Source organism: Siphateles boraxobius, unplaced genomic scaffold (genome assembly GCF_051911475.1).
Source record: "Siphateles boraxobius isolate OS27281-9 unplaced genomic scaffold, OSU_SipBor_1 334, whole genome shotgun sequence".
In the NCBI taxonomy this organism is placed as follows: Eukaryota; Metazoa; Chordata; class Actinopteri; order Cypriniformes; family Leuciscidae; genus Siphateles; species Siphateles boraxobius.
In genome coordinates, this window is record NW_027508958.1 from 1 (window position 1) to 15,019 (window position 15,019).

Consider the following 15,019-nt stretch of genomic DNA (forward strand, 5'->3'; position numbering starts at 1 on the left):
TAGCCTCATTGTGATGTTAGTTTTGGGGGAAGTTTCATAGACCTTTGTTGGGAGGGCGAGTTTGCTGGATTAGGCTATTCATTAAATATAATGAATAATTAGTGTGTTTGTCTGATTGGTCCAGACGCTACAAATGTGAGTGTGTTTCTAGGAAAGCAGCCTAGAAATGGCTGCCTTCAGCCAGAAAGTGCTCATAAATGGACATGAAAACAAGACTGAGAATGAGGCACGAGGAACAAATAATAGAGATAAAATATTCTAACAATGCAATGCATAATTTTGAATACAGCTAAAACATCTGTGAAAAATCAACATGGGAAACAAAACAGTACACAAGGATTTCAAGATGCGTTTTTACCAACTGCTTTTAACTTGACACTTCATCTTAAAATGTGCTGCAACAACCAAAAATATCTGACCAAAGTCATGTGTATAGACGGAATGTAATAACCCTTCCTGAGTGAACGAAGCATAAGACAGACCAACATGATTTTAGGCCAGTCATATGCCTATTGTACATTACATGGAAATAAACAATATACTGACTTCTGACGCCACTTATATCTATAATTTTTTTTACGTGTTTGCCACAATAATGCTTCCTAGCCTCCTTTAAGGCTTTGCAGTTAATTTACATGTGATTTACAGTCCTAATTTTCAGGGAATTATAGATTAAATCAAACCATCATCATGCACAATGCAAATGGTTCCTGATGTAAGAAAGTATTATTTGATCTTTATAACCACTTGTATAATGACTTAACTGAACTTTTCTGTGACTAATAAACAACCTTGTTTGACTGCAATTTTTGTGCTGCGTGTGAGCTTCACAACATACCCCAATTCAGCATCCTCCCACACCCGCAATGTTAAGGCGGCAGGGTTTGTCTTGTGTTGGCCTGATCTATGAAATGATGTCATTTTCACGTGTTTTAACCTCAAACCAGCCTATCTATCAGGTTCCCATCAGCCCCTTTGAATAGGGTACAGGTGGTCGTCAACAGTCTCAGTTCCCAGAAATGTTTTTGCATCTTACAGAGGAACTAGGTGTTAAGATATTTGGCCTGTAGCTCAGTCTGCACTTATCAGATGAGAAAACAACTCAGCAGCAGAAGTACATATCTAAAGCATTGCAAACGGCATTGTGAGGCTTTCTTTGTGAGGTAAGTTATTCTTCGTCATATGAGCCAGTGCATCAAAGATAAATAAGATAAACTTCACTATCTGTATTTGATCATGCGATGAACACTTGTTTTCTGTACCATTCTGAAGACAGAGAGCCATAATAGGAATTTAGATGCATGTGAATAATTCTACGCTGCAACATAGCCTAATCAAATAAGATTCTTTCAAAATTCTGGATTGCAAACACCTTTACAGATTGTAGATATCAGATATGATACAAAAAAAAAACTTTACATCCTACTCACTTAACAAAGTTACTTGTCAGTCATACTTTTTACATGTTGAAGTTTCAAAGTGAGTCAGTTGCATTTAAAATTCAAATGTGAATACATTTACATTTTTTACATTTATTCATTTAGCAGATGCTTTTATCCAAAGCGACTTACAAATGAGAACAATAGAAGCAGTTAAACTAACAGTAGGACAACAATACGTAAGTACTATGACCCCTCTCAGTTTACTTAAATGCAGGTTTTTTTTTTTGTTGTTTTTTTTTAAATGGTAGAATAGAAGAGAAGAGAAAGTGTTAGCAGTGCCGATCCTGACCTCCCTGGGGCCCTAAGCAAAATTCTGCTAAATTCTAATTTTGTTGTATTTTGTAGAGAATAGCTTACAGCAAAAACAATAAACATTGTTTTTGATTGGGTGTGTAAGCCAGCTCCTGTGAATCTTTTCCCCATTTGACAGTTGTCTCTGTAACAAGCCTGAATGGAAAGCTCTTCTAGACTTGTCTTTAGGGAAAGAAAAATCTAGTCCTGGTTTGAATGGACCTCTGCGCAACTCAGTCCTAAAGTCTTAACATAAAGTCTGTTAAGACTGGGGGCCAATCTGCCGAGTCATTTGGTGGAGCGGCAACTGTTCTATTTGGGTCTGAGCTGCTTGTATCTGCTGCTGGCTGTACACCTCTGGTAGTGCTAGTACTGACTGAGGCTGCCTGTACTTCACCTGGGTCTGTCACTGTGTTAGTACTTGCTCAAGACGGCTGTAGGCCTACTGGGTTTGTGCTACTGGCTGAGACTGCCTGTACTTCACCAGGGTCTGTGTTAGTACTTGCTGAAGACGGCTGTGCTGTATTTGATGAAGCTGACTGTATTGGGTCTGTGCTAGTACTGGCTGAGGATGGATGTGTATCAACTGAGTCTGTGCTTGTACTGGCTGATGATCCAGCATCTCCTCTACTGACAAACTTAAGCATAGCACCTGCAAATTATAGATAACTCATTTATTATATAAGCTACATCAGACCCATTCAAACTGGCTCCCAATTTCCTTTTATTCATTTTCAAATATAAAATACTATTTATACTATGGCTCGGCTCTTGTAATATTTAACTAGTGAACTAGTGATGCAGATATCAATAATCCCTGTGAGTGATGACATCATTGATATCAAGAATTAACTTTTGTACAAGTGAACATGTAATTCCTGATATCAAAATAGACATTGGTAGATAAAAATGTAACTAACTTACATTGCAAATAGTAAAAAAATTGAATTCTTGATATCAAAAATGCATAAACTGTGAATGAATAAAAGCTAAAATGGCTTGCCATAGCATGTTAAAGTTTTTTTAATTATGCATGCTGAAGCAATTCTTGATTTATGGTTATTATTTACTGAGGAATGTGCATCCATAGGCTATTGACCAGTAGGCTATGTCCAGCTAGCTAATCAACGTTTTAAATTCCACATTTCTGCTTGAAAAAGGCGCGTTTCATTTCGTGCACGCGCATATGAATGCATGATATCACACGCGACGCGGTTATCTTTTTCCGAGCTGCAGTAAACAAACACCGTTGCACTTTGTCGTTTATCAAAAACAAACGTGATAACTAATTGTATTATACTCTCACTTTTGTCAGGCACGAAGTGATGCAAGAGATGCACTGCCTGCCCTGCTAGGTTAGCAAGACCGAAAAAACACAATAGAAATGCACATAAACTTAACTTTACTTCGCTGACATCACTGGCGTCAGTTTGGTTTGAAATGTGGGGGGGACAGAGACGCATTCGGAAGTGCATTTTCAGAAGTGCTGGGTACAAACTTGACGTGCGGTGATGTCTAAAAGAGGCTAACGTTAGGCACTGAGTTGAAAGCCAGATTACCTGATTTATTGTTTAGGCTAATACGTAATTAACAGTAAACGTTACGCACAAGCGCGGCATACCAAGAAATGTACAAATCAGAATTTATATCGAGCTCTCTCTCTCTCTCTCTCTCTCTCTCTCTCTCTCTCCCACACACGCACACACACACAAGCACGGCACAGGCACACATCGGTAGTTATGTCCACTCCAGCATCAGAATGCAACCATTCTTAATCCTTAATTGTTGCACAGCGGCCAATTATGTTTGTCAGTAGGCAAAAGTAAAATCGCACACTGATCAATTGAATATGAAGGCAAATGGCTAGCATTAATTCAACCACATTTTTCAATTCAATATTAAGCCCAAAATAGTTTTTGACTAACCAATCGGTAGATTATTTGTACATAAAATCCATCCGCCGCTCTTTCCTCGTGACGTCGATCACATCTTTTCTTTCTTGGTCATCGTTACGTCACAAATCATGTGACCTGCATAGCAACAAGCTGCCGCCGTGTATGAAGGGTAAAACAAACCGAAGACACAGCCCGAGGCAAATCAAAAAGGTATCTATTCACAGAAGTTTTGCTGTGGATTATGTCAGTTATGGGTATTAAGAGACTACTTTGTATTAATGATGCATGGTATGTGAATGTATGTCGGTGGTGAGAAGTGAATGTAATAAAACACTCATGTAAAGCGCTTTGTGACTAGCTAACGTTACCGCTACATGTCTGATAAAGGCGCTAGCAGCTATATGAATACAGATCTTCTTCTTCTATTACAGAATGTCTTATCAATATATATAGACAGTCTCCTAGCGCCTGCATTGACCAGGTACCACAGAAAGCTGTCGCTTGTAGGTTTAGCATTACAATCTTGTCCCTATCGGCATCCAGCTGAGTCCTGTGAGAACAACCCAAAAGCATGGTCCAGGCTCGAGTATCCAGACATATACAATTACCTCATCAAATCACCTCGTATGAACACCATGTGTACATACCATGTGTCCTACACGTGCAGTCATGTTTAAATACCCATCAAGCATCGATTACATTAACTATGTAATCGATTTTTTATTCATTAAAAAAAAAAACTGTTCATTCAAAAGCACTGTACAAGCTGTGCCACTAACAGACTGAGCTCATAACAGCCACTTTGTAACACAATGTCAGTGAGGGACACCGTTTTTTCAAAAAAGCCAATAAAGGCTAACTGCATAAATATATAGTTTTTAGGCATGATTCTCGGCGCTTGTTTATCTTCCGCTTTCATGTTGCTTAATGGCGGGCGCTTGTTTGTTTTACCCTTCGCCGCGTTGCTATGCGCGTGCAGTGCATTATAGGAGTAAAAGTCCCGGATGTCCGACCTTGAGAATACCAGTCTGTTTGAATCGATCGGACAATTTTTTGGCCCTTTTGCCGCAGTCCATCTAAGGCTGGCGTAGACCTCCCTCTTGCTATTAACTCAGATTTTGAATTAAAATGGAGCTTGGAAAATTTTCTTAACTCCGTAATCACGGCCGGTGCTGTCATTTTGACTTTGAATTTGGCGGGGAGGATTAGGCATGTAGGCTAGCTGTGGTGTAGCCGACGTCGACGTTAGCTGCGCTTAATATTGCAAATGTCCAGTAATATCTCGATTTTAATTGGTCCGTGTCTGATACCTAACGGAGATGATTACTGGCATAACATATTTACGTCCAAAGGCACAGCAGATTTGTGCTTTTTGCCGTACATGTTGAAGAATACAGGATCGAAGTGCGCATGCGCAACATACAGTAAACAAATACTAGTAACAGAAAAATGCTAGTAGGCATAGACAGTAAAAGCACTGCTTATTCTACCATTTGTTTTTTATTTGATTATGCGTAACTGCTACATTTGTCATCATAACTCTAAACAATTGGAATAACCAGCGCCGCCGCTCCCACCACGGCACTGGGAATATTACATATATAAATCACAAGAATAAACAGTAAAAAAATATTTTGGCAGGTAGGCCTACAGTTTTTTTTTCTCTCATCAAAACTGAATATGTTCATTAGTGGTTACAGTCTATATCAAACAGGGACACGTTTGTGTGCATTTTATTTTGTGATTTCACCGGAATGAATAGAGAGTCAACAGCGATAGATTGAAGCGCGTCTGAGTGAAGAATGCGCTAACCACAAGAGAACACTGTATCCATGACACTGATTGCCGCGGCAACGAGCGCTCAGCTTGAGTTCAAACAACACATTTTAGCGCTAGATCTCTTATTTAATAGCGAATTATATTAATTATCTGCTAGTTAACTGGATATGTTTTATTTATTTGTATTAGGTACATCCGTGGCGCCTCAATGTTTCAAAAAGTGGTGGGTACAAAATGACTCATGACGAAATCTGGTGGGGACGCGCCACCGTCCCCACCGCAATCGACGCCTATGGCTGACATCAAACTTGGAGAGGAGAGAACACAAGTGTACCTTATTGTTTTTCCCGCAATTCACAGGTTTTTTTTCCTCCTCTTTTCGTGACCAGAAGACTAGTTTCGCTACATTTTGTCATTGATGTTGTAAACATTAATTCACACTGTGAAATGAGGGGGAGGCGGGGCCTTGAGAAATTTGCGGGGCCTACGCGTATAGGCCTGATCTTTACTGGATCAAGTGCTGCTGAAAAAGATACGTCTTCAGCAATTTCTTGAAAGTGGCTATACTGACTCAGTAGCTCTGGTTGAGTTAGGCAGATCATTTCACCAACGGAGGACAGTCATGATAAAGGTCTGAGAAAGAGATTTTGTGCCTCTTTGAGATGGTACCACAAGACGATAGCACGCCTTGTGTGTAAATTGTAGTTCTGTGTGGTATAAACACTGAACTAGCTCTTTTATGTAAGAAATTAGGCAATTTCCTTCATACAAATAACCCTTCGGAGGTAATTTAAAGTCACAAGGATAAACAGAAAAGTGCAAGTTTACATAAATAAATAAAAAACAAGGTAAGTGATAGTAGAAATCTGGAGGTGTTGTAGGGGAGAGCGGGGTAAGTTGTCACACTGTTCATAACTCCAACACTAGAGGCTCTATCTCAAAAATCAAACAGCCACTTTGTGTGATTTCTTCTTCTATAGTCAACTTCCTGTTCACATGTGGTCTTGTGCTGCATTCCAGTCCACTTTTAGACTTCCCTAAGGACTTCCCCTTGGGGGAATCCCTGCCGCCATTTTGAAGTGCGTTCCACTTCGTAAAGTGGACGAGGGACGTTTATATGGACAGACCCTCGTTCCCTCGATTTTGACCGAGGGAGCGAGTCTACTTCATATGTACACTTCAGGCAGCTCCATATACCACAATGCAACACGATTGTGACATCACTGCAGATCTCGTCTAATCACCATCACCACAAACAACTCTATGATATATCAATTAGATTTTTTTATATAAAACAACCCAAACAAACCTATATACATTTGGATGCTGCATTAAACAAATTCTTAAAGGGAAAAAAATTGTAAATAATAAATCAACTCCATAGCTGATTCCAAGTGATCAAGGACTTAGGACGTTCCAGTTCAGCCCATTGCAGTTTTCGCCAGAAGTGGGCACTCGTGCAACGTAAGCAATGACGCACATCCGAGTGAACGAGACGGAGGGAAGATAGCGAGTGAAGGGCATGTCAATTTTGGACTGGAACGGAGACAAGATCACTCAATTTAGTTAGCACAATTTTCTTATTTTTCTGCTTAAAAAGTAAAAAATGTGCACTTTACATTTTATGCAATACAACTTTGTTTGGTATGAATGTTAAAAATAATTATTTTGCACAAAATAGAGGAGACCATAACGAGTCTTTTGATACTTTAGCTAAAGTGCTATGTTGAGCTAATCTTGAGATTAGCTCAACATTGTCTCACTGACATTGGGGGAAGTCATCACGTGTGACAACTTGCCCCTGTACAAAAAAACACTTAGAACATCCTCAGAAATTGTAGGCTAATTTATTTGTAATTGCAATAAGGTTTTTGAAGGAAGGAAGAAAGGCAGGAATTAAGGAAGGAAGGAAGAGAGGAAGGAAGATGTTCGAAATTATCAACGAAAGACAGAGCATGGCAGTACACCACCTGACATAATGTTAAAGGCAGTCAGGCAGGTAAAGTTGCAGAACACAGGGAAGGATTTTGACATAAATTACTGTACTCTGACTCGGTATTGTCAAAAGATTACCAGAGAAGAAATTGAAAGTCAGACAGCCAACAACAACAACAACGGTTGGTTATACAAAGCCACGGAATATGTTTTCACCTGTTTTGGAAAAGCAGCTTGTTGAGTACATTACTAGGTCAGCTGACATTTATTTTGGTCTGTCGCCAAGTGAGGTCAGAAAGCTTGCCTACCAGTTTGCTGTGGCACACCAGCTGAAGTTTGCGCCTTTGTGGGCCAGGAGACATTTGGAATGTTGATGAAACTGGGGTCACCATTGTACATAAACCAGACAAAGTGTTGGCCAGACGTGGATTCAAACAAGTAGGGTCACTGACCTCTGCTGAAAGGGGAACCTTTGTCACACTGGCCTGTGCCGTCTCAGCCACAGGGAATAGTATACCTCCATACTTTATTTTCCCCCGTGTCAACTTCCGCAATCATTTCCTGATCAACGGGCCACCTGGCAGCAAAGGAGGGGCAAATTCCTCTGGATGGATGAAAGACACACATTTTGTTGACTTCCTGAAACATTTCAGTGAACATAGAAAGTGCTCAAAGGAGAGGTCCTGTTTACTTCTTTTGGAGAACCACGAGTCTCATCTGTCCATTGATGGACTCAATTATGCCAAACAAAATGGCATAATCATGCCGTCATTCCCACCCCACTGCTCACATCGGCTCCAACCATTAGACAGGGCTGTCTACGTGCCACTAAAGAGGCACATCAACAGCGCATGTGATGCCTGGATGAGGAACAACCCCGGGATGACAATGTCAATTTATGACATTCCTGGGATTGTGGCAATTGCCTATCCCGTAGCTGCAACCCCCTTGAACATTCAGGCTGGCTTTAGGGTGGCTGGGGTTCAACCTTACAACAGAGATGTATTTTTGGAAAACGAGTTGGCATCATCCTACGTCACAGATCGCCCTATTCAGAACCCTGCCATGCCAGGCCCCAGCACTAACTCTGCTCTGCCAGGCCCCAGCCCTAACTCTGCTCTGCCAGGCCCCAGCACTAACTCTGCTCTGCCAGGCCCCAGCACCAACTCTGCTCTGCCAGGCCGCAGCACTAACTGTGGTCTGCCAGTCCCCAGCACCAACTCTGCTCTGCCAGGCCCCAGCACTAACTCTGCTAGGCCCCAGCACTAACTCCGCTCTGCCAGGCCCCAGCACCAACTCCGCTCTGCCAGGCCCCATCACTAACTCTGCTCTGCCAGGCCCCAGCACCAACTCTGCTCTGCCAGGCCCCATCACTAACTCTGCTCTGCCAGGCCCCAGCACTAACTCTGCTCTGCCAGGCTCCAGCACCAACTCTGCTCTGCCAGGCCCCAGCACCAACTCTGCTCTGCCAGGCCCCAGCACCAACTCTGCTCTGCCAGGCTCCAGCACCAACTCTGCTCTGCCAGGCCCCAGCACTAACTCTGTTCTGCCAGGCCTCAGCACCACCTCTGCTCTGCCAGGCCCCAGCACCAACTCTGCTCTGCCAGGCCCCAGCACCAACTCTGCTCTGCCAGGCCCCAGCACAAACTCTGGTCTGCCAGGCCCCAGCACCAACCCTTGCCTGCCTAGCTGGCCCAGTTATGCTTCTGCTATCACCAGCTCACCCTTACCCAGCAATGCTATTGCTGACAGCGGGCTACCTACTCCAGAAGACATCCAGCCATATCCAAAAGCTGGCCCCAGAAAACCAGCCAGCAAAGGAAGAAAACGATGCAAATCAGAAGTTCTTACTGACACGCCAGTGAAGCAGCAAATAGAAATAGAAAAGAATAAGGCTAAATCTAGCAAAAAGCTGTTCCAAAAGAAAGGGAAGCAATGGCCAAAATCTGGACCTACAAAGAACAAGGCAGCTAAAAGAAGAAAAATCATACAAGAGTCATCATCAGATGATGAAGAGTGCTTCTGCCTCGTCTGTGTAGAGCCATTTTCAAACAGTCATCCAAAGGAGACCTGGGCAAAATGTGTAAAATACAACAATTGGGCCCATGATGCTTGCACCTCCAGCCAGGCAATTATGTGTGCCAGAATTGTGACTCTGGAGATGAGTCTGATTAGTCAGATACAGGGCATCTGTTTTGTTCAGAGGTTAAACATGTTAAATTAAGCAAGTTAACTGCAGCATTCCATTCAGTTATCATGAATCTATGTGCAAGCCAGACAACGTTTGAGTTTAAAGCTCAAAGTAAAGTGGTCTTGCCACTTAATGTGTTTTGATTGAAATGTGCTTTGATTGAAATGTGCATTGTTTGGATTTAAATAATTGTTTTTCCGGGTTCTCTAGGCACAATTGTTTATATTTCCAGCTCTGGTTAAAAAAAACAAAAAAAAAATCTTGCTTTTATACTTGCTATAGTTTATACTTGCTCCAACTTGATGAACTATATTATATTTAAGTAAAAACTTGTGAAAAAATGTTAAAAATACTGATATGTGGTCTGTTTTTATATTTATGCATTGTAAGGGGACAGTTGCAACAGTTGTTGCAATTGTACCCGTTCCTGTCAGCCATAATAAAACCTAATGTGCTAGCTAAACAATTCACCTTGATACATGCTAACCATGCCAGCATAAAGTTAACCTATTACTCATTTAAACCATATAAGTTTGAGCTGAATCACAAAAACAGTGACAACAGTTTAACAAAAACAAAGCTCAAGAAAATAAATACTTTCATACTCTAAATACAGTTTTTCTTCAATAAATCCTGGAAAAGCTCAGGAATCTCCTTGATTTTTCTCTGCAAGGGCGGGCATCCAATTGAGCATGTGCAGTGTGAGTGTCATTACTCTAGCTTGTTTCTGGTTGGAGAAAAATTACATGTTGCAGCCATCCCCTGTTGCAACTGTCCCCGGTCTCCCCTAAACAATACTCAAAAGAAAAGAAGAATGATTTGAAAAATAAAAGTGAAACACCTGGAATATCTCTATATGTAAATTACTTTAAATGATCCTTTAATTATTTAATTGGATCTGACGTCACATGGGGCCTCTCTCGATAGGCTGCTGCAGTTGCTGCAGGGCAGCCAATAGGCACGCAAGTCGCCTCGCCTATGTCTGCCTTGCTGCTGCAACGCGTTTTACATTAATTCAAAATTAAGGATAATTTTTGGCTTCAATATCTCGTGGAAAAGAGGTTTTCCCCTAGCGTAAGATATAACGCAGTACTCGTTCCCTCTTCTAGAGAGAACCGAGGTTACGTTAGTAACTGAATAGGCTACGTTTTATTTTTATAACTTTCCCAGAACATTCCCTGCAGGTTATTTTTTAGATTTTATTTGTATAAGCATGTAAATTAATTGAAATGTTGCAGATGATACCAATAGGCTAGAGATTATTCTAATGCTGAAATTTGTCATTTATTTATAAACAAACTATATAATGCTTGGACACCCTCGGTCTCTCTTGCGCAACTGTTGAGCGCGCTCTCGGACACACTCTGTCTCCCTCGCGCATTGTTGACCAAACTCGCGGGAGTCGCGGCGTTCGCTTCGCTTTTGTCCACTCCAGCGCCTCATAAACACACACACACACACACCAGAGAAAAAACTTTGCAGGTCCTATGACGGAGAGGTAGACTACTCGGATGAAAACTGCAGTTCAATTATAGTAACGCCACATTATTTTGTCAGTAACGGTAACTGCGTTGTAACGGGGGGAAACAGTAATTCATTTGATTACTCGTTACTGAAAAAGATAACGCCGTTAGTAATGCCGTTTATTTATAACGCCGTTATTCCCATCACTGATGACGTGGGGGATGAAGCTGTTGTGAAATCTGGATGTTCTGCATTTCAAGCTGCTGAACCTCTTGCCAGAGGGCAGCAGGGTGAACAGTCCATGTTTGAGGTGGGAGGGGTCATTTGAGATTGATTGAGCCCTGGTCAGGCAGCGTCTGCGAGCAGTGTCATGGATGGAAGGAAGTGCTGTCCTGATGATTTTCTGTGCTGTCCTTACCACTCTCTCTACACGTTTCCAGTCTGAGGCGTTGCAGGCCCCAAACCAGACAGAGATGCAGCTGGTCAGTATGCTCTCTATTGTCCCTCTGTAGAAAGTGGCGAGGATGTGGGGAAGGAGATTTGCTCTTCTCATCCGACGCAGAAAGTGTAGACGCTGATGTGCTCTATTTACAAGAGCAGAGGTGTGGAGGGACCAGGTCAAAGTGTCTGTGATCTGCACCCCAAGGAATTTGATGCTGCTGACCTGCTCCACTGCGGCGTTGTTGATGAGAAAGGGGTTGTGACTTGGGTGATTTTTCCTGAAGTCAACGACACTCTCTCTTGTTTTGTTGACATTCAGGATTAGATTGTTTGTGTCACACCAGTCCACTAGGTGTTTTACCTCCTCTCTGTTGGCCAGTTCATTATTGTCCCTGATGAGACCCACCACGGTCGTGTCGTCCGCATACTTAATTATGTGGTTTGTACTGAACCTGGCACGGCAGTCATGGTCATCAGGGTGTAGAGCAGTGGGCTCAGTACGTAGCCCTGGGGGGAGGCGATGCTAAGTGAGATGATGCTGGAGGTGTTTTTTCAAACCCTCTCAGACTGGGGTCTGTCTGTGAGAAAATCCAGCAGCCAGTTGCACAGGGGGTTGTTTGATTTGATTTGATTTGATTTAATTTATTAGACAAATTAGTGGTGAAAAATACACTAATTTGTCAAGGATAACACAATAAAGTTAAAAAAAACTTATTTCCATTGTGGTCCTTGATGTAAAGCACAACTTCACTCCTAGAGACAGATTACCATGGCACTGCATACTGGTATATTTACAACACTACAATAAAAATACACATTACCAAACTATACATCATTAGACATCATACATCATAATTAGACATCCAACAAACATTGATACAAATAAGTCACTAATACAACTTATCCAATAACCAACTTCTGACTTTCATGCTAAAACCAACCGTATTTGACAAACTCTTTATATCTAGAGGCAGCTTATTCCATTCCTGGGCCCCTGAGTATTCAAAAGACCTTCGACCATAAATTGTTCTAAAGCGACATAATGTAATGTCCATTAAACTCATTATAACAGTGTGTCTCACTTACCCTAGAGATACACATATTAAGATACGAAGGAGCTCTTTTATTAAATATCTTGTGTACCATCTTTAATTTAAAGTCCAAGGGGGGCCAGTTTGCTCACCAGGTGCTGGGGGATAATTGTTTTGAATGCTGAACTGAAATCCAGAAACAGTATTCAGACTATTCGGACTTGGGTATTGTTCTTCTCCAGGTGTTCCAAGCTCAGGTGGAGTGTGGAGGAGACGGCGTCCTCTGTGGAGCGGTTGCAGCGGTATACAAACTGGAGCGGATCAAAAGTAAAAATTTAAAATTTATAGTTTAAAAAAGTTTATTTTAAAAAATAAACAATTATTTATGTCTTTATTGACTGTGACCTTCTCTTACCCTGGCTGAACTCATCACTTAATTACTTCTGATCACTGTTGATGGCCAAAGCTTTGAGTTGGTTTTTTTTATGAATCTGTTTCTCCAAAACTAGAAGAACAAAATCAAAAAGTTAAAGTAGGGGATTTTGTTGATGAGGAAAACAAAAACAGTTTGGGAAGTGTTTTGTGAAAGTACAGCATGTGCAGCCATGCACAATATTGCTCAAGAGAAGGATAGGACAGGAGTACTTTATAAATGCAAAAGCGACACAGTTGTCAGATGTCAAGTGGGTGCTGGTGAGGTAATGCTGGAGACGCTGATTCTTGGCTAAGGTGAGAAAATGCTGGTTATTTATAAGACTTGTGAACATTTACTCCAAACCACATTGAAATGTTACATTTGAACGTTTATGTCCACAGAGGTATTTATAATATTTATATATTATATAATATTGAATCTATTTTGATTTACATCTGACAAGCTTTTTTTTTTAACTAACATTTTACTTTATTTATATAGTTATAATTTTCTCTCAAACCATTTGTTGCTAATTTAACTTATAATTATTTTTTAAATGTTCACAAAATCAATTTTCATTACATTACATTGAACTTTTAGGTTGAAATGGCATTGCTGATCAATAATAATATGGGAACAGTCACTGTGATATTACAGATATTAATACTTTAAGAACAATTTAACTAACAAAAGATCTTTTGTTGTCTGCTTTCAGGGAATCAACGTAAATTACAATGGATTCAACAGATTTTCAATTTAACTATACTGATTATGAAAATTACATAGATTATAACTCCAGTAATATAATTTACGATGGAGTTTCTTCCCACACGACAGTCCACACCAAATGTTTCACTCAAGTTCTTTGCCTGGTGTTGCTGGTGATCAATGTGATCATCTGTTTGCTGGGCCTTGGAGGAAATGCGGTGGTTATCTGGATTGCAGGGTTTGGCATGAAGAAGTCAGTCAATACTACCTGGTACTTGAGCCTGGCTCTATCTGACTTCATATTCTGTGCCTGTTTGCCTTTTAACATTGCCTACAGTGTCACCTTGGACTGGATATTTGGCCTCTTCATGTGCAAGTTCACGTCCTTTGTCATGTTCCTCAACATGTTCAGCAGCATCTTCCTCCTCGTCATCATCAGCATGGATCGCTGCATCGCCGTCATGTTTCCTGTTTGGGCACAGAATCATCGCACTATCAGAAAAGCATCTGTGTTAATTGTACTCGCATGGATTATCTCTGCAGCTTTAAGTATCCCATCTATTGTATTCCGTGATGTCCAGAATCACCTAGGCACAAACCGATGCATGAACAACTACACGTCCAGCCAGTATAGCCACAAAATCATTGCAACAAGCCGCTTTGTTTTTGGATTTGTGATGCCTTTCATCCTCATTATCTTTTGTTATACTGTCATCATCCTCAGACTGAGAGCCACCCAGATGGCAAAGTCCAACAAACCATTTAAGATTATGACGGCTCTCATTCTGACCTTCTTCCTGTGCTGGCTGCCGTACCACACATTTGTGCTAATGGAACAAAACGAAACCTTCAACACTGAGGTCATTGCTCTAGGATTGACCATTGGCACCACTGTTGCTGCTGCTAACAGCTTCCTAAACCCTGTTTTGTACGTCTTCATGGGCAATGACTTCAGGAAGAAGTTCAGGAGCTCCATCTTATCAAAGATTGAGAATGCTATTGGAGAAGATGGCCGAACGATCAGTCGCTACCTGTCTCGCTCTAGCTCAGTGGATGCCAGGGCATTTACTCATATCTAAAGAATAAACTGGAAGTACTTTATTTTGCATTAGAGCTGTCGATTTAATGCAGGGGTTTCAAACTTAGTTCCTGGAGAGCCACTGTCCTGCAGAGTTTAGTTCCAACCTTAATTAAACACACCTGAACCAACTAATCAAGGTCTTTAGGATTACCATAAACGTATAGTCAGGTGTTTTCGAGCTTGACACATTTGATTTAATGCATTGATTTAGTATGATTAATTGTAAAAAAAAAAAAAAAAACAAAAAAAAATGAAGGGCCATATTTTCTAACAGCTTGTGCCAGCGCAAGCCCTTAACTACTTTAGCGATGAAAAGGCATGAACACAGTTATTTTTGCTGCTGACT

The 15,019-nt window shown here is 41.1% G+C and overlaps 1 protein-coding gene and 1 long non-coding RNA gene across 2 annotated transcripts; both read left to right on the forward strand.

The window, feature by feature from the left end:
• The first annotated feature begins 12,595 nt into the window (after positions 1–12,595).
• LOC143701968 (uncharacterized) lies at positions 12,596–12,814 on the forward strand. The gene is made up of 2 exons (XR_013190226.1): positions 12,596–12,671; positions 12,722–12,814. It is a non-coding gene; the product is annotated as an uncharacterized LOC143701968 (long non-coding RNA).
• A 316-nt stretch (positions 12,815–13,130) lies between these two features.
• Positions 13,131–14,801, forward strand: LOC143701969 (chemerin-like receptor 1). The gene is made up of 2 exons (XM_077195633.1): positions 13,131–13,198; positions 13,600–14,801. Exon 2 carries the CDS (start codon positions 13,619–13,621, stop codon positions 14,669–14,671), a length of 1,053 nt encoding a protein of 350 aa, XP_077051748.1. The 5' UTR covers positions 13,131–13,198; positions 13,600–13,618; the 3' UTR covers positions 14,672–14,801.
• Positions 14,802–15,019: the final 218 nt, after the last annotated feature.